Raw genomic sequence first — 20,349 nt, forward strand, 5'->3', positions numbered from 1 at the left:
AAACAGCATAAAACCTGAACAGACTGCAAATTACTCACAGGCTGTTCTGGTTTTATGTTGTTTGCACATAGCCATCTTGACTTTGCTTCTGAGTGGGAAAGGGTGAAAGGGACCTTTTCACATTTGAAAAAATGACAAAAGTGAAAAAAATGTTTCAGATTTGCAAATTTTTGTTGTAGTTGTCTTTTGCAAGGAAACAGTTATACTGAACATTTACCATGCTCTAAAATATGCATTAGATGCATGTTTTGACGATTTAAAAACCTGAAAATTATAACACATTACAAAGGCGAAACAATTGTATAATTTGGAAAGTTCTGTTGTAATCGTTATATTTTGTAACATTACGATGATTGCTTATATAGAGTATGAAATGCATTTAGTCATATGTCTGCACCGATGGTCAAGTGGTTTCAGTGCTAGTATTAACTCCACGGGTCAGTCCTTCGAGCCCATTTGTGGATTGCTTTTTTTCTTTCTTTAATTTTATACCAGATTTACATTTATCAATTAAATCGTTCAAGGATTAGCTTCAAAATATGTTAAAATCTGTGAAAAGGTCCCTTAACCCATTTATGCCTAGCGTCCTGAAAAAAGGACATTGCAAACAGCGTAGACCCAGATGAGACGCCGCATAATGCGGCGTCTCATCTGGGTCTGCGCTGTTTGTTTTAATGAATTTCTTTATGAAATATTCTAAATATAGAAATAAATATACTTGACACCCCTAATTTTGGAAATAAATTGATCCAATTAAGAAGGATGGGCGAGTCTACTGGGCATGAATGGGTTAAATATACTGCTGTGATGACTGAAATACTAATGTAAATTGTGATAAATCCACACAAAAACACAAACACTTTAATCATTTTTTTAGAGACAACAAACGTAAATACTATGCTGACAACATTTACAAACATAAAATATCTCTAAAAGGTTTAATTTCAGGCCATTGTTGATCTGATAAGCTCCAACAAGGTGGTAGTATTGAGTGGTGAAACAGGCTGTGGAAAAACAACACAGGTACACATAAGCCATCTGGGAAAACTGGGCTTGATGCGTGTTAATAAAGTATTATCAGAGATTAGCCTGTGAAGTCTGCACATTATTGCCTGCGATGATACTTTCCACCCAATCTGGATTTTTAATAGATTAGACTTCCGTAAAACAAAAATTTCCCTTAAAGCTGCAAAGTCCCTGCATATTGCACAGGCTAATCTGGGACAACACTTTACGCAGGCTAATCTGGGACAACACTTTACGCAGGCTAATCTGGGACAACACTTTACGCTCATCTGGGACAACACTTTATGCACATATATTAAGCCCAGTGTACCCAGAATGAGGCTAAAAGATACGAGGTAGAAAGCCATTCATGTTGAAAACTGACATTGGATTTCGTTAAAAAATAGAGAACAAAAATCTAATATAATTTTTATGAAATATTCAAGTTTTTTGTTCTTAAATGAAGTTGTTGAGTTTTCAAAAACAAAGAGATAAATATGTATATATTTGTCAATATCCAAATACCCTTTTTAAATAAGAATGTCATATCAGCATATAACCAATGCTGGACAGAGATAAATTACCTAGAAGATTTATTTCAAAGTTTTATAGTAAAGACAAATAATCTAGAAGATTTAATTCAAGTTTTAAAGTCTATGTTTTGTTTAAGTTTTATTAATTATTTATAAATATTCTATAATGTTAAAAGTTACTAATGGAATTTTTACTAATTTTTTTAATGTATTTATTTATTTATCAATCTTTGCAGAATAATAGCTAGTAAACATTTTTGACTAGGCTATATTTTACATAGGCATGCATTCATTAATTTGTATATTAGCTGAATAGTAGCAAGTAAAAGGTTACAACTATTATAAACTTAACATAGCCATAAATCGTTGCATGTGTCTATTTTTCAGGTCCCACAGTTTATTTTGGATGAATTCATATCTCAGAACAGAGGGGCTGAATGCCACATCATCTGTACCCAACCCAGGAGAATTAGTGCAATATCTGTAAGAAGGACATTACCCCTTTACCACTTAGATACATATTTCACGCATGTGTAGTCCCTTAGAAAAATATATTTAATTTAAGACCTTTCTTGCTAGATTCAAGTTTTGAAAGCTTCATCTCCAAACCTTAGATACTGATGAGCAGCAAACAGCATTAAAGTTACTCGCAGACTGTTCTTGTTTTATGCCGTTTGCAAATAGCAATTTTCACTTTGCTTCTAAGTAAAGTGGGAAATGGTTACAATTTCATCATGTTGTTAGTGATACTTGTATGAGATGATATTACAACAATTATGTCATATATGACAGGGCTTTTTTCCTTCTTAGAGAATGTCTGTTTTGACAAATTTTAAAAGATCGCAACTCAAATTTCACAATTTAAAAAAATTGGTGACTCAAATTTTCACAATTTTAAGTTTATTTTGAATGGTTTGCGACTTAGTTTTTTACAATTTTGAACAGTTTGTGACTCATAGATAGGAATAAAAGCCCTGGTTTATAATGTCTTATATATGAAAAGTACACTGCCAAGACTCTCTTTTGAGTTTATCCTAAAAGTTAATATATACAGTCCACTCTCGTTATCTCGAAGTCGGCGGAACAAGAAAAAATATCGAGATAACGAGAGTTCGAGATATCCGATAAGGCGTTTTCAAACAAAAAATGAGACGAAAAATTACCTTGTTTTTAACATCTAAATACCTGCTAAGTGGTCTTACTAAAGCCGTTACCGTGTGCCATAATACTCTCTACCTGATATATACGCGTTTTTACGAGGCATGATTAATTTTGCTATTTAAATGCTTAAAATAACTTTTTAAGTATAGCAGAATTGCATGAACACATGCGGTTATAATTGTTCTAAACGGTCGAGAAAACATCCGGTAATGTTGCTATTTAAAGTTATGATGCAATAGACTTCCAATCAAGACGCGGGTTTTCCATCTGAACATGCGTAAATCACGTTCCGGAATACTGAACCTTACATGTACATTTTGTATTTTGAAATGCAAAGTTCAATCGATTATTAGTCTATCGGCCTTTCGGCAGGCTGTGTATTAATTGCAGTTAATTGATGTTAAAGTGACAGGCCTTACTCAATTGTTAATGGCTGACGACATTACACACGTATGATCATTGATGCAATTAAAGGATCAATTTCCTACCGCACAGTATCGGGAGCAGCCGGGCGAAGTGTGACAGTGAAGTATCAAAGAAAAAATTTCTCACCATTTGCCGACACTGGGACAGTTATTCGCACTTCGAGATAAACGACAGTAAATACATGTAAAATCGGGAATCGGGACAAAATTTTATATAGAGATATCGAATTATTTGACATAACGAAAATCGAGATATGCGATGTTTATTTATATAGATAAAGAAGGAAAAAAGTTGGGACATTGAGCTTACTTCGACATATCGAGAATATTGAGATATCCGATGTCGAGATAACGAGAGTGGACTGTATATTATGCTGCTAACACTTTTAGATTCCTGTTCATTATACATGTATGTACGGTTTTGTGTGTGTGTTTTTTTGCATTTTTGTGACTGTTTTTATTGGTCTTATTCAAAATATGGACAATGAATGTTATCTAATTAAGTCCATAGAACACATGCCTATCAATGTTCTCACACATCAAGTAAAGCAAAAAACTAAAGTCAAAAATTGTTTGATTTTTTGCATTTTTTTTTACGTTTTTTGAATATTTAAAAAATATATTGGCATACTAGGTATAAGACTATAAGTAAATCAAACAAATGTTGACAAAGAATTCTGTTGCCATATAATTTATAAGTAAACCCAACAAAATGTTGACAAAGAATTCTGTTGCCATATAATTTATAAGTAAACCCAACAAAATGTTGACAAAGAATTCTGTTGCCATATAATTTATAAGTAAACCCAACAAAATGTTGACAAATAATTCTGTTGCCATATAATTTATAAGTAAACCCAACAAAATGTTGACAAAGAATTCTGTTGCCATATAATTTATAAGTAAACCCCCCTAAAAAGTTGACAAAGAATTCTGTTGCCATATAATTTATAAGTAAACCCCCAAAAAATGTTGACAAAGAATTCTGTTGCCATATAATTTATAAGTAAACCCAACAAAATGTTGACAAAGAATTCTGTTGCCATATAATTTATAAGTAAACCTAACAAAATGTTGACAAAGAATTCTGTTGCCATATAATTTATAAGTAAACCCAACAAAATGTGGACAAAGAATTCTGTTGCCATATAATTTATATAAGTAAACCCAACAAAATGTGGACATACACTTATGTTGCATTATTATTTATAAGTAAACCCAACAAAATGTAGACAATTAATTCTGTTGCCATATCACAGGTTGCAGAAAGGGTTGCCGCAGAAAGGGGAGAGAAATGTGGGGAGTCAGTGGGCTACATGATTCGTCTGGAACAGTAAGTACTGGGCGGGGAGTCAGTGGGCTACATGATACGTCTGGAACAGTAATTACTGGGCAGGGAGTCAGTGGGCTACATGATAACGTCTGGAACAGTAAGTACTGGGCGGGGAATCAGTGGGCCTCATGATACGTCTGGAACAGTAAGTACTGGGCGGGGAGTCAGTGGGCTACATGATTCGTCTGGAATAGTAAGTACTGGGCGGGGAGTCAGTGGGCTACATGATTCGTCTGGAACAGTAAGTACTGGGCGAGGAGTCAGTGGGCTACATGATTCGTCTGGAACAGTAAGTACTGGGCCGGGAGTCAGTGGGCTACATGATACGTCTGGAACAGTAAGTACTAGGCGGGGAGTCAGTGGGCTACATGATACGTCTGGAACAGTAAGTACTGGGCGGGGAGTCAGTGGGCTACATGATACGTCTGGAACAGTAAGTACTGGGCGGGGAGTCAGTGGGCTACATGATACGTCTGGAACAGTAAGTACTGGGCGAGGAGTCATAGGGCTACATGATTCGTCTGGAACAGTAAGTACTGGGCGGGGAGTCAGTGGGCTACATGATACGTCTGGAACAGTAAGTACTTGGCAGGGAGTCAGTGGGCTACATGATACGTCTGGAACAGTAAGTACTGGGCGGGGAGTCAGTGGGCTACATGATTCGTCTGGAACAGTAAGTACTGGGCGTGGAGCCAGTGGGCTACATGATACGTCTGGAACTGTAAGTACTGGGCGGGGAGTCAGTGGGCTACATGATTCGTCTGGAACAGTAAGTACTGGGCAGGGAGTCAGTGAGCTACATGATTCGTCTGGAACAGTAAGTACTGGGCGGGGAGTCAGTGGGCTACATGATACGTCTGGAACAGTAAGTACTGGGCAGGGAGTCAGTGGGCTACATGATACGTCTGGAACAGTAAGTACTGGGCGGGGAGTCAGTGGGCTACATGATACGTCTGGAACAGTAAGTACTGGGACGCATGATAAAAATGTGCTTTGGTCCACTGCAGTGTTTTGTTTACATTTCGCAAGCAATGTGTACTTTTTCCCCATACATTAAAAAATATACGAGTCCCAAAGTTTGAATTTGAAATATTTGAAATATAGCAATGAGTCCTCAGCCAATTGTCAGAGTATAGGACTGGAAATGCGCTCCATAATGAAAGACTTTGCACATGTAGGTCAGCAGAGCTAATAATGCATTTACAAAACAAAAACTAAAATAAAAAAATTCTATAAATCACCAGTTTCAAGCTCAATAGAAAAAATTGTTGGATTCTTATACAATTTGACAAATATTTAAGTCATGCTCTGGGAAAACAGGGCTTAATGCATGTCTTCTTACTTTGTAACCTTTTGTTTGGAAGAGACTTCCTTTAAACAAACAAATCTATAGAAGCTCAAAGTGTTGTCCCTTAGTAGCCTGTGCAGATTTCACAGGCTAATGAGGGACAACTCATTATTCACATGCATTGAGTGCTTTTTTCACGAAGCAAAGCTCAAACGTGCTTCGTTTGACTGCATACGTAGGTCACCAGAGCTTAAAATAGATTTACAAAATTACAACTTTAGAAAGACATTCTCAAAAACCATCTTTTTCAAATGTCATGCATCCTTACTTTTTTATATAGATATCCCATTTAAACCTTAAACAATTTATGCCCAATGTAAAATTTACTGCGCAATATGTTTTATTCCTAAATATTTTTTCATTTCAGCAAGCTTCCGAGAGATGCTGGCTCTATTCTCTTTTGTACGACTGGAATCTTGTTGAAAATGCTGGAAGGGGACAAGTGAGTGATTGTTTTTTTATCAAGGAAAATTTTAATTGAGTCATAATAATCATTTTTGTTAGTACAACTAAATAAATAAGTTTATTCTTAATTACATACAGGTAACTAAAGTTTTATATAAACTAAATAAATAAGTTTATTCTTAATTACATACAGGTAACTAAAGTTTTATAAAATAAACCCTTACAACTTTTACAATATACCAAAAGCAAGCAACATTTTATCAAAATGCCAATGTCAGCATAGTATTATGTATTATGACTACAAGAATCTGCAATGTATTGTTTACATAATATGTTAATGTAATTATTTTGTATTATGACTAAAAGAATTTCAAATGTATTGTTTACAAATATTTATGTAAAAACACTTTTGGATGATTCTCGCAAGCTTCGCACATGCATTAAGCCCAGTTTTCCCAACACAATGCCCATAAAATACTTTCAGAGAGTTATCGTAAGCCTTGCACATCATTCTTGATGAGATTCACAAGCCTGACAGTTAAATGTTGTCCTATATTAGCCTCTGCAGTTGGCACAAGATAATCAGAGACAACACTGTCCACCTGCATTTTTGCTAAGAAAAGACTTTCTTTAAAATAAAAATATCATAATAGCTGAAAGTGTTGTCCCTGATTAGCCTGTGCCAACTGCCCAGGCTAATCTTGGACAACACTTTACGCTCATGCATTAAACACCCTTTTCACAGAGCACGACCCATTTACAAAATTACTGAATCACAAGTTTCCATAGTAACACATATTTGCAAAATACAAAAAATCAATTTTACTGAGTAGAAGACTGATTCACGAAAGTTGTTAAAGCTTTGCTTCAGTCAACATATCCTTGTACCTTCTTGTGAAAAGATATGTGCCGTATTAGCTGTAATATGACCTGACCTAAAATTTAGTTTTGGAGAAACTTAGCTTTTTTGTAAAAAATTCCATAAAAGTTGAAAGTGGAAGAGGCTTGCATGAATCCCAGTGGTTTCCAGATTGAGACTCAAATGTTTACTTTATACAACCTTTCAGGTCGTTATCACGAGCCACGCACATTATCCTGGATGAGATTCATGAACGTGACCTGCTGTCTGACTTTCTGATCATCGTACTCAAGGACATTCTGACCTCCAGACCTGACCTGAAACTCGTGTTGATGAGTGCAACACTCAACGCTGAGGCCTTCTCCAAGTATTTTGGTGAGATCACTCATTAACAATCCTTAACCCATTACCACTCAGGTACGAAACTGATCTGTTTGAAGTGCTTCAGTAAATCAAATGAAATTGAAGATCTTTCTTACAAGATTCAAGGCTTCATTTTCAACCCTAAGATACTGATGATCAGCAAAAAGCGTAAAACCTGAACAGACTGCGAGTTACCTGCAGGTTGTTCTGGTTGTATGCTGGTTGCTTTAAGCCATTTTCACTTAGCTTTAAAGCAGAAAAGGATAAACATAATTGACCGGTAGATTTTGTTTTTTGCGGTAATTACCTATGGTATTGAGTTACGATGTGAAAGAAAAAAATACAAGGGCAATGGCCTGTAGTTTTTATGTCCCCCACTATAGTAGTGGGGGACATATTGTTTTTGCCCTGTCTGTTGGTCTGTTGGTCTGTCTGTTTGCGCCAACTTTAACATTTTGCAATAACTTTTGCTATATTGAAGATAGGAACTTCATATTTGGCATGCATGTGTATCTCATGAAGCTGCACATTTTGAGTGGTGAAAGGTCAAGGTCAAGGACATCCTTCAAGGTCAGAGGTCAAATATATGTGGCCAAAATCGGTCATTTTATGAATACTTTTGCAATATTGAAGATAGCAACTTGATATTTGGCATGCATGTGTATCTCATGGAGCTGCACATTTTGAGTGGTGAAAGGTCAAGGTCAAGGTCATCCTTCAAGGTCAGAGGTCAAATATATGTGGCCCAAATCGCTTATTTTATAAATACTTTTGCAATATTGAAGATAGCAACTTGATATTTGGCATGCATGTGCATCTCATGGAGCTGCACATTTTGAGTGGTGAAAGGTCAAGGTCAAGGTCATCCTTCAAGGTCAGAGGTCAAATGTATGTGGCCCAAATCGCTTATTTTATGAATACTTTTGCAATATTGAAGATAGCAACTTGATATTTGGCATGCATGTGTATCTCATGGAGCTGCACATTTTGAGTGGTGAAATGTCAAGGTCATCCTTCACAAGGTCAAGGTCATCCTACAAGGTCAAACATCATATAGGGGGGACATTGTGTTTTACAAACACATCTTGTTTTAAGCAGCATTTGACAATGAGAAACTTTTGTAAAATCCTCAATGACCTACTTTTACAAATCATTAACACTTTTATTGATGCTAATTTATACATAGAACACTGAATAATTTCATGCAATATCCAGAACAACTTGCACCACATTTTGCTCTGCCCATGAATAGTTGCAAAAAAAACATTTTATTTAATGCTTTCCGGTGGTTTATAGAGAAATATCAGTGAATTAAAACTGATAATTTCACTGTTTCAAACAGTGAAAATTATCAGTGACAATTATCGATAATTTTCATTGTTTACTGTGAAATGACGTCACTTTACGCACATGAATTAAACCCCCTTTTCATAGAGCAAGGCCCATATCTTTTTTTTCCAAATGACTGCCTAACAAAATTCTTTGTCATTATTAATCAAAATGTTCAGTTTTTCTTCCAAGCTGTGAGAGTTGAACCAATGCGATTATAGTATTTAAAACACTTTTTTTCATAATTTGACAGTATTAGTAAGCATAAAAATCTTAATTTCCCAAGTTAAGTTAATGCGACACAATTTGTTTCCCCTTGAAGGCCCCCAGCCTCATTCCAAAAATGGTGAAGAAAAAAAAGTCCATATGAATATAGTCCATATAGGTATAGTCCATATGAATATAGTCCATATTAATATAGTCCATATGAATATAGTCCATATGAATATAGTCCATATGAATAAAGTCCATATGAATATAGTCCATATGAGTATAGTCCATATGAATATAGTCCATATGAATATAGTCCATATGAATATAGTCCATATGAGTACTCAGATTATTATTTTACTAAAACGAATGGATGTCATACAAATATGCATATTCAACATGCCTTTGGTTTTTATACGTTTCAGATAATTGCCCTATGATAAACATTCCTGGCTACACGTTTCCTGTTGAAGAGTTTCTACTGGAGGATGTTATAGAAATGCTTCAGTGAGTCCTAAAGATGAGCTTACTTTCAACAGAAGGCTACACAATTCCTCCTACAGCTGTTTATATGAGCCGCGTTCTGAGAAAACTGGGCTTAATGCATGTGTGTAAAGTGTTATCTCAGATTAGCCTGTGCAGTCCGCAAAGGCTAATCAGGGAAGACACTTTCCGCCTTAATTAGATTTTCGGTAAGGAGGGACTTCCTTGACACTAAAAATACCATAAAAGCGGAAAGTGTTGTCCCTGATTAGCCTTTGCGGACTGCACAGGCTAATCTGGGATGACACTTTACGCACATGCATTAAGCCCAGTTTTCTCAGAACGCGGCTCATACATGCATTGTTTAGGTTACTTCTGATGTATCCATATGCTCTAAAGAATTTTGTTTTGGTTTAACAGATATTGCATTGACTCATGACTGTTGAATTTTATTTCATCATTTTTTATGCCCCCATTTCGAAGAAAAGGGGGTATATAGTTTTGGCACTGTCTGTCGGTCGGTCGGTCGGTCGGTCAGTCAGTCGGTCGGTCGGTCGGTCGGTCGGTCGGTCGGTCACACTTCGTGTCCGCTCTCTAATTCAAATAGTTTTCATCCGATCTTTACCAAACTTGGTCAGAAGTTGTATCCAGACAATATCTAGGTCAAGTTCGAAAATGGGTCATGCCAGGTCAAAAACTAGGTCACGGGGTCACTTAGTGCATTTCAAGGATTAAGCATGGTGTCCGCTCTCTAATTGAAGTAGTTTTCATCTGATCTTTACTAAACTTGGTTTGAAGTTGTATTAAGACAATATCTAGGTCAAGTTCGAATATGGGTTATGCTGGGTCAAAAACTAGGTCACGGGGTCACTTAGTGCATTTCAAGGATTTAGCATGTTGTCCGCTCTCTAGTTTATGTGGCTTTCTGATTTATTTTGATATTCTAAGACATTTTTATGCTCTCGAAGGAGGGCATATAGTGATTGGACTGTCCGTTCGTCTGTCCGTCCGTCTGTCCGTCACACTTTGCGTTTAGATTTCGAAAAATGCTCATAACTTCTATGTCGCTTCAGATAGCAATTTCATATTTTGCATGCATGTGTATATGGACAAGGCCTTTCCATACGCACACAAATTTTGACCCCTGTGACCTTGACCTTGAACTTAGGGTCCGCGTTTAGGTTCGAAATCTGCGTTTAGGATTTGAAAAAAACCTAAGAACTTTTACCAAGCGTTTACACAGTTATACTTTTATGTAGTGACAAAGTTACAGTTGGGGGCATCCGTGTCCTGTGGACACATTTCTTGTTGTAAAGTTAAAGTTCTTTTAAGGCCAAAAGTGTCTATGTACAAAAAAGTAGGTTAGTGTTGCATACTGATAAGTTTATTAAGTTAGGCTTAGAAAACCTTAGCTACAACTTGGCAAGTGGTTTAGGTTTTTATGCCAAGCAAATAAACTTCTGGTTTCAACACTTAACTGGTATTCTATTTATCCCAACATTTTTGCATTATTCTGTCTTCATATTAAAATGTAAAGAAAAGAAAATGGCTGAAAACTACACTTGCCATAAAATGAGGTCATGTAACACATGCATTGAGCACAGTTTTCCCAGAATGCGGCACATACTTTTTATTTGTTCATAGCTATGAGGCCCTTGAACATACCTTACACAGTGCTGTTGGTGTATCAGTCAGGTTTGTGACTAAGCTCCATTTGCTATTTGTTCATAGCTATGAGGCCCTTGAACATACCTTACACAGTGCTGTTGGTGTATTAGTCAGGTTTGTGACTAAGCTCCATTTGCTACTTGTTCATAGCTATGAGGCCATTGACAATACCTTACACAGTGCTGTTGGTGTATCAGTCAATTTTGTGACTAAGCTCCATTTGCTATTTGTTCATAGCTATGAGGCCATAGAAAATACTATACACAGTGCTGTTGGTGTATCAGTCAGGTTTGTGACTAAGCTCCATTTGCTATTTGTTCATAGCTATGAGGCCATTGAAAATACCTTACACAGTGCTGTTGGTGTATCAGTCAGGTTTGTGACTAAGCTCCATTTGCTATTTGTTCATAGCTATGAGGCCCTTGAACATACCTTACACAGTGCTGTTGGTGTATCAGTCAGGTTTGTGACTAAGCTCCATTTGCTACTTGTTCATAGCTATGAGGCCATTGACAATACCTTACACAGTGCTGTTGGTGTATCAGTCAGGTTTGTGACTAAGCTCCATTTGCTATTTGTTCATAGCTATGAGGCCATTGAAAATACCTTACACAGTGCTGTTGGTGTATCAGTCAGGTTTGTGACTAAGCTCCATTTGCTATTTGTTCATAGCTATGAGGCCATTGAAAATACCTTACACAGTGCTGTTGGTGTATCAGTCAGGTTTGTGACTAAGCTCCATTTGCTATTTGTTCATAGCTATGAGGCCATTGAAAATACCTTACACAGTGCTGTTGGTGTATCAGTCAGGTTTGTGACTAAGCTCCATTTGCTATTTGTTCATAGCTATGAGGCCATTGAAAATACCTTACACAGTGCTGTTGGTGTATCAGTCAGGTTTGTGACTAAGCTCCATTTGCTATTTGTTCATAGCTATGAGGCGATTGAAAATACCTTACACAGTGCTGTTGGTGTATCAGTCAGGTTTGTGACTAAGCTCCATGTGCTATTTGTTCATAGCTATGAGGCCCCGTACACAATGCAGGCACGGCAGCCGAGACGCAGGGACTTGATCGCTCAACGAGAGATGGAGGAGAGAGAGGTGTGGCTACGTAACCTCGAAGGAGGGGTCAACACTGACAAAAGGTCTGTTCAGTTGTTGGTTTCTTCCTTTCTTTCTGTATTTATTTAGATGCATTTAATTCAAATAATATGCCCAGGTACTCTCATTATGTGTAGCAGGCCAGTATTGACCTACCCATGCTTAGATTTTAGCATATTCAATAGACTTAAAACAAAGAAAATACGTTCAACTTGGTCATGGAGTTCTTTCTACGACAATTGTCTTCCTATCTAAGATTCAAGTAGGGCAGTTGTCAGTTACTGGCCTAAGTATATGCCTGATGCTGCATCATGTGATGACCCAGAAGGTTTCCTAGCTCTTTTATCTAAATTATTTACTAGACTGGCAAAAGTTGTGACAAATTTTCAATTACAGCTGCAATTTCCAAAGAGTTCATTTTTGCTGAAAGATATTCAATTTTGGTGTGGTCTTGTGTTGTTGGGGATAAGCTGGGAACCCAATTGAAGCCTTCTCCTGTAGGGTATAGTGACTACATATCAACTCTCATGCACCATTAAACATGGGTCACCTAGGTGCAAAATAAGTTTACCAAACACTTTGCTGACGTTACAATCGTTAAAACACTGACAATTTAGCTACCTGTGACAACGGGTAATCCTCAGGGATTACATATTCAGCTCTTACGTAATATATTTTGTTTGAAGGAAGACTCTTTTAAAGTTAAATCCAGTCAAGACGGAAAGTGTCGTCCTGGATTAATCTTGGGCGACACTTTACGCACATGCATGAAGCCCCATTTTTCCAAAGTATGGCTCAATTATTTTCTGTTTTTTCTAGATATTCGAGACATACCATAAACCAGCTACAGAGTCTGGACTTCAATAAAGTGGACACTGAGCTCATATACCAGCTGATATGGCACATATCTTTACACAAGAAGGTATGAGGATATGTTTAATGCAACAAGGCTTTTATAACATTTGTGAATCACTCTTCTACTCTTTGAAATTGATTTGTTGTATCATGCAAATACGTGTTACTTTGGAAACTTGTGATTCAGTAATTTTATAATGAATTACTTCAGTAATATTTATACTCATTGAACTTAAGATCAGCCTTCATGCTAGCCTACTTGTATGAAGTCAGGGGACTTCATGCTAGCCTACTTGTATGAAGTCAGGGGACTTCATGCTAGCCTACTTGTATGAAGTCAGGGGACTTCATGCTAGCCTACTTGTATGAAGTCAGGGGACTTCATGCTAGCCTACTTGTATGAAGTCAGGGGACTTCATGCTAGCCTACTTGTACGAAGTCAGGGGACTTCATGCTAGCCTACTTGTACGAAGTCAGGGGACTTCATGCTAGCCTACTTGTACGAAGTCAGGGGCAAGGAAAATGACTATATGTACTCATGTCACACTATTAATTTTTATGCCCCCGAAGGAGGGCATATAGCGTTTAGGTTTCCTAAAATGCTCATAACTTCAATGTCGCTTCAGATAGCAATTTCATATTTGGCATGCATGTGTATATGGACAAGGACTTTCCATACACACACAAATTTAAACCCCTGTGACCTTGACCTTGAACTTAGGGTCCACGTTTAGGTTTCGAAATCTGTGTTTAGGTTTTGAGAAAAGCTCATAACTTCTATCAAGCGTTTATAGGGGGCATAAGTCATCCTATGGTTACAGCTCTTGTTGCGTTCTGTATGTCGCACACACTTAAGCCTTGAACTGCTTTGAAACATTTTATGTTTGAGTTCCCAAATATATAAAGTTATAAATCCTGTATTTATTGTAGGAGGGGGCCATACTGGTGTTTGTTCCAGGATGGGGTGATATCAATGATGTGTATAAGAAACTCATGGCAAACATGGCATTTAAGTCTGCATGTAAGTTATTTCACATTTGTAAAATCATAAGTATTATAATTTATCATTTGAACAAAATAATCCCTGAAACTTTTACTTGTCAATTTTTTTATTTTTCCACTATGATCGATTTTACTAGAAGGAGCTGTATATTTACTCTCCATTGTAGGTGTTTGTCTTGCAGAATAACTGAATACTGTTATGGCTAAAAAATTACTGAAAATACTTGAATGAAACTTGGTACAATTATAATGCATGACAAGCTTACTCACAATCCATATGGGCCGTGCTCTGTGAAAAGGGTGTTTAATGCATGTGCGTTAAGTGTCGTCCCAGATTAGCCTGTGAAGACCACACAGGCTAATCAGGGTTGACACTCTCTGCCTAAACTGAATTTTTACTAAGAAGTAACTTTCTTTAAACAAAAAATATCATAAAAGCGAAAATTATCATCCGTGATAAGCCACACAGGCTTAGCTGGGACGACACTTTATGTGCATGCATTAAACCCCCTTTTCTCAGAACATGACTCTGTTGTGTTGAGGTCAAAGCTCAGATAACTCTTACTAGCAATAGAACCTTACTTAGTATTTGAATAAATCAAAGACTTCATTAACCCTTATGATTGGTCTGTTTATTCATCAGTCTTTCCATCTGCAAACACGGATTACATTTGGAAAATAAATGTGATGAAACAGGAATATCAAGTGAGTGTAAACTGTTTGTACAATGCATAGGGAATATTACATGACTGGTGTTTCCATGAATTGTATAACAGGAGTTCATTGTATGACTTTCATTTTCAAGAGCCTGTATGTTAAAACCTATTTTAGCTCCATTTAATATAAAGCCTAAGGCTTATGTGAAACGCTCCCAAGTCCATTGGATGGGCCTAGAACCAGTTCTTGGTGTCTTTTGGGGGTAGATCTAAAGAATGCTTCCACAGTGAAGATCGAACCCTGTACTATGAAGACACCATTATCCACTATCCACTGCAACCTTTTAAAGTGCCTGTTAGACGATTGGAATAGGATTTAACACGATTAATAAGTGCAATACATTCCGTTGGAACAAGCCAACCATGATATATTTCATTTATTATATGCTTTCATGTGACATAAAACAGTATTTCCTCTCACCAACAAAACAAATGACATAATAGCTCGAAACATAAACATAACATATTGAACTTAACAATTATTTACATGCTGTCATAACAAAAGAATGATGTGTGCATTAATGATGTCATTCAAACGTCTTCTCCTGCTATTTAGTACTTAAACAGATTGATCACTATGAAATTAGGAATACTGATCTGGTATTTGTTCTAGGTTTATGTTTTAAAGGCTTCATTTGGAATCCTAAGGTACTGATGAGAAGCAAACAGAATAATAAAACCTGAACAGCCTGCAAGTTACTCACAGGTTGTTCTTGTTTTATGCTGGTTGCAAATAGCCATTTGTAAAATGCTTCTGAATGGGAAAGGGTTAAATGATGCCTTTGCTGTTTCAGCCCACTTCAGAATTTTCCCCTTACATTCTCTGATGCCTACCATCAACCAGAGGGAGGTGTTTGAGAGGCCCCCACCAGGAGTTAGGAAGATTGTCATAGCAACCAATATTGCCGAAACCAGGTAATAAAGATATTTTAGTAATTTGCTTACCAGTACAAAGAGTCATGATTGCAAAAGAGTAATCTTTTATATATGTTGACGGATCTGTTTAAGATTAACTTAAGATGCAATGATGATGATTGGTACTAAACTGTTGTAGCTGTTTGATGTCTCGATAAATTTAAAAGATATTTGTTAATTTGTATTTCAAAAAATATATAAAAATATGAGCTCTTTTGTATGTGTTGATATATCACTAGAGATATAATGCCAAAGTGTCTACTAGTATTTTGGTAAACGAAAAGTCCTTAATTATTTCTAATATGTAAACATGGATTATGGTTGCTTGAACACTTTATCTAATATCATAAAAATACTTCTTTCACCTCTTAAATGCCATTTTTTCATGTAAAATAAAATATTTCTTTTACATCTTAAAACTTTGGTAAATCATATTTATCTCTTACAGTATAACCATAGATGATGTTGTGTACGTGATTGATGGGGGTCGTATCAAGGTTAAAGGGTTCTCACCTGATACCAACATGGCCTCTCTGGATTCACAACTAGTATCAAAAGCCAATGCCAGACAACGCAGGGGTAGAGCGGGACGGTGAGTTCATTTTGTTTAGCAGCCTCAATATGGGTAAACTTAGCTAAATGCATATGCTTGAAGTGTCATCCCAGATTAGCGTGTGTAGTCAGCACAGGCTAATCAGGGACGACACTTTCCATATTTTATTAAATTATTTGTTTAAAAAAAGTCTCTTCTAAACAAAAATCCAGTCTAGGCAAAAAGTGTCCTCCCTTATTAGCCTGTGTAGACTGAGTTGACTCTGCACATGCTTTGAGCCCAGTTTTCCCAATACGCTGCTCATTATATGTTTGAAATGTTAGAAATGATGTAGCTACGAGGCAGTTGTCGTGGATCTCTCAATTTTGTTTAAGCCAGATAACGAAGTCGCGTTGCTTTACTATAAAATCACACATTTAATAACCTTTCACAAATTAAATTACACAAATTCTTCCATTAAAATAATTTTTGTACATAAAATCACATTCTATTACATATAAAACAACATACTTAACTCATACTTTACATAATAGTCTTTTCTACATCTAATTACTCTTTTTATCTCATATAATCACAAACTTTCACTCATCGAATTTCACACATTTTACAAGTCAAATAAGACCTATTGGCATATCATATTACAATCTTAACACATCAAATCACCCATTTCCAGACATCAAATAACCTATTTCTATACAATAAATCACACACTTCCACACAACCATTCACACATTTTCACACATGTTATCACACACTCCCACACATTTTCACACATGTTATCACACACTTCCACACATGGAGTCACACACTGTTTCTCACTCTCTCCTCCAGAGTACAGCCTGGTGAATGCTACCACCTGTACAGTGGCTACCAGGCCTCTATCATGGACAACTACCTGGCCCCAGAGATACTGAGAACTAGACTGGAGGAGCTCTGCCTCACTATCAAGGTAATGGACAGTTTATTAGTATTGAGCCTTGTTTTGAGAAAACTGGGCTTAATGCATGTGGCTTAAGTGTCATACCTGATAAGTGTGTGCAGTTCACGCAGGCTAATCAGGGAAGACGGTTTCTGCCTAAACTGGATTTTTAGTTCAGAAAGACTATTATAAACAAACAAAATGAATAAAAGCGGACAGTGTTTGCACAGGCTTATCTGGGAACACACTTAACGCACAAACAATAAGCCCTGAGAACTATGCTCTATTACAATTCATACTGCATACTTACATGATGATGTAATTGTTGAAAAAATATAAATGCTGTGCTCAGACATCTATGAACTACTGAACACAGTCAAGTGGGAAAGCTTGTGAAAACTTGCATCGTCTTTCTTGAAGACACTAAGTGTAATTACTTAAAGATTTCTGACTCTTAGAAATAAATATAAAAAATGTGTCCAAATGAAATCATAACCAGAAAGAAAACCAAAACGAATCCTTTCAATGTCTATTGTAATAATGCTGAGATATTCCTGTGTATAACATCACTAGCTGAAGAAAGTGTGTGCTTGTAAAAAATTCATCGTTAAGAAGTATTACTTTATGACCATTTGTAAATTATAAAACATGTGTACTGGTAAGTGCTGCCCAATGTTATTAACACCATTTTCATTTCATATTTTCAAATGTTAACCAGTTTTTCCTTCCTTTGTTTTTCACAGCTGTTAAACTTGGGGAAGATTGTGCCTTTTGTCCAGAAGGCGATGCAGCCTCCATCACTAGCTGCTGTGGAGAGTGCCATAGTCAACTTGCAAGATCTGGTACTCAGTGTAGTGTTAGATTACCATGCAATCCATTGTTAGATAACCATACAATCTGTTGTTAGATTACCATGTGATCTTTTGTAAGCTAACCATGAAATCTATTGTTAGATCACCATGCAATCTGTTGTTAGATAACCATGCAATCTATTGTTAGATAACCATGCAATCTTTTGTTAGATAACCATGCAATCTATTGTTAGATAACCATGCAATCTATTGTTAGATCACCATGCAATCTATTGTTAGATAACCATGCAATCTATTGTTAGATCACCATGCAATCTATTGTTAGATAACCATGTAATCTATTGTTAGATCACCATGCATTCTATTGTTAGTTCACCATGCAATCTATTGTTAGATCACCATGCACTATATTGTTAGTTCACCATGCAATCTGTTGTTAGATTATCATAAATCTTTTGTGAGATTGCCATGCAATCTATTGTTAGATTACCATAAATCTTGTGTAAGATTTAAACAAATCTGTTGTGAGATTACCATAAGACTATTATTCAACTACCATACAATTGAGTAATAGCTTTACTTTACCTTGCAACATCTGGTATACAGTCCAGTGTTAGCTTACCTGAACGATAAGGAGAATTAAAAATATTTATGTGGTGAAATTTTTATCAGAAAGAAATTTTTGTGAAGACATTGTAATTTTTGTAATGCGTTGTTTCTTGTTTGGAACGACATTCTTATTTTATAATGCATTGTTCTTGTTTAAAAAAATATTCTTTTTTGGGGAAAGTTTAATATATTTTAAAAGGCTGTGTTCTATTTTTAGCCGGATTTTTTTCGAAAAAATCTCGGCTTATAGATTGATGTTGTCGGGCGGGCGGGGGGGGCGGGGTGGCGGCGTGCTCGAAAATGTTAAAGTTCTTATTTCATGGTATAACTTTGGTATGCTTGGACCTAGAGTCTTCAAACTTGACATGAAGGTTGGCCAGGATTAACAGATGACCACTGGTCATTTTAAGGTCATTCATTTGAAGGTCAAGGTCACTGTGACCTTCAATATAAAAAATGTTAAAGTTCTTATAACTTTGGTATGCTTGGACCTAGAGTCTTGAAACTTGACATGAAGGTTGGCCATAACTAGTTAGTAACCACTGGTCATTTCAAGGTCATTCATTTGAAGGTCAAGGTCACTGTGACCTTGAATGTAAAAATGTTAAAGTTCTTATTTCATGGTATAACTTTGGTATGCTTGGACCTAGAGTCTTCAAACTTGACATGAAGGTTGGCCAGGATTAACAGATGACCACTGGTCATTTCAAGGTCATTCATTTGAAGGTGAAGGTCACTGTGACCTTCAATATAAAAATGTTAAAGTTGTTATAACTTTGGTATGCTTGGACCTAGAGTCTTGAAACTTGACATGAAGGTTGGCCAGAACTAGTAAGTAACCACTGGACATTTCAAGGTCATTCATTTGAAGGTCAAGGTCACTGTGACCTTGAATGTAAAAATGTTAAAGTTGTTATAACTTTGGTATGCTTGGACCTAGAGTCTTGAAACTTGACATGAAGGTTGGCCAGAACTAGTAAGTAACCACTGGACATTTCAAGGTCATTCATTTGAAGGTCAAGGTCACTGTGACCTTGAATGTAAAAATGTTAAAGTTCTTATTTCATGTTATAACTTTGGTATGCTTGTACCTAGAGTCTTCAAACTTGAAATAAAGATTGGCCAGTACTAGAAGATGACCACTGGTCATTTCAATGTCATTCATTTGAAGGTCAAGGTCGTTGTGACCTTAAATGTTAAAATGTTAAAATTGTTATAACTTTGGTATGCTTGGACATAGAGTCTTCAAACTTGACATGAAGGTTTGCAAGCACACTTAGATGACCACTGGTCATTTCAAGGTCATTCATTCTAAGGTCAAGGTCACTGTGACCTTGAATGTAAAAATGTTAAAGTTCTTATAACTTTGGTAGGTAAAAATGTTAAAGTTCTTATTCCATGTTATAACTTTGGTATGCTTGTACCTAGAGTCTTCAAACTTGACATAAAGGTTGGCCAGTACTAGAAGATCACCACTGCTCATTTCAATGTCATTCATTTGATTTCTGTGTAGGTATGTGAAAGCAAAACAATAAATAGTATTATTTCATCTAAGTTTATTTTCTTACATTTGATAATGAAATTGATGGAAACTTCAAACAATATCTTACTAATTTGCTAATAAAAAAATTGAGATAAAACTTTCCTAATTGTCAATTCAAGTTCATATTTGTGACCTTAAATGTTATTGTTGTTCATGTATATGCATGCATTCAAAACATAACACAAGGTTTGCTCATGCCTT

At 36.3% G+C, this 20,349-nt stretch overlaps 1 protein-coding gene across 1 annotated transcript in view; it reads left to right on the top strand.

The window, feature by feature from the left end:
* Nucleotides 1-20,349, top strand: part of LOC127831340 (ATP-dependent DNA/RNA helicase DHX36-like) — a 51,938-nt gene that overhangs the window by 16,248 nt on the left and 15,341 nt on the right. Inside the window, exons 10-22 of the mRNA XM_052356307.1 lie at nucleotides 949-1,023; nucleotides 1,926-2,021; nucleotides 4,384-4,457; nucleotides 6,173-6,247; nucleotides 7,278-7,444; nucleotides 9,397-9,478; nucleotides 12,143-12,268; nucleotides 13,044-13,146; nucleotides 14,010-14,100; nucleotides 15,592-15,712; nucleotides 16,161-16,304; nucleotides 17,097-17,214; nucleotides 17,928-18,026. Coding sequence (XP_052212267.1) covers nucleotides 949-1,023; nucleotides 1,926-2,021; nucleotides 4,384-4,457; nucleotides 6,173-6,247; nucleotides 7,278-7,444; nucleotides 9,397-9,478; nucleotides 12,143-12,268; nucleotides 13,044-13,146; nucleotides 14,010-14,100; nucleotides 15,592-15,712; nucleotides 16,161-16,304; nucleotides 17,097-17,214; nucleotides 17,928-18,026 — 1,371 coding nt within the window. The remainder of the gene's footprint in view (nucleotides 1-948; nucleotides 1,024-1,925; nucleotides 2,022-4,383; nucleotides 4,458-6,172; nucleotides 6,248-7,277; nucleotides 7,445-9,396; nucleotides 9,479-12,142; nucleotides 12,269-13,043; nucleotides 13,147-14,009; nucleotides 14,101-15,591; nucleotides 15,713-16,160; nucleotides 16,305-17,096; nucleotides 17,215-17,927; nucleotides 18,027-20,349) is intronic.

This window comes from Dreissena polymorpha, chromosome 5, assembly GCF_020536995.1.
Source record: "Dreissena polymorpha isolate Duluth1 chromosome 5, UMN_Dpol_1.0, whole genome shotgun sequence".
NCBI classification, from domain to species: Eukaryota; Metazoa; Mollusca; class Bivalvia; order Myida; family Dreissenidae; genus Dreissena; species Dreissena polymorpha.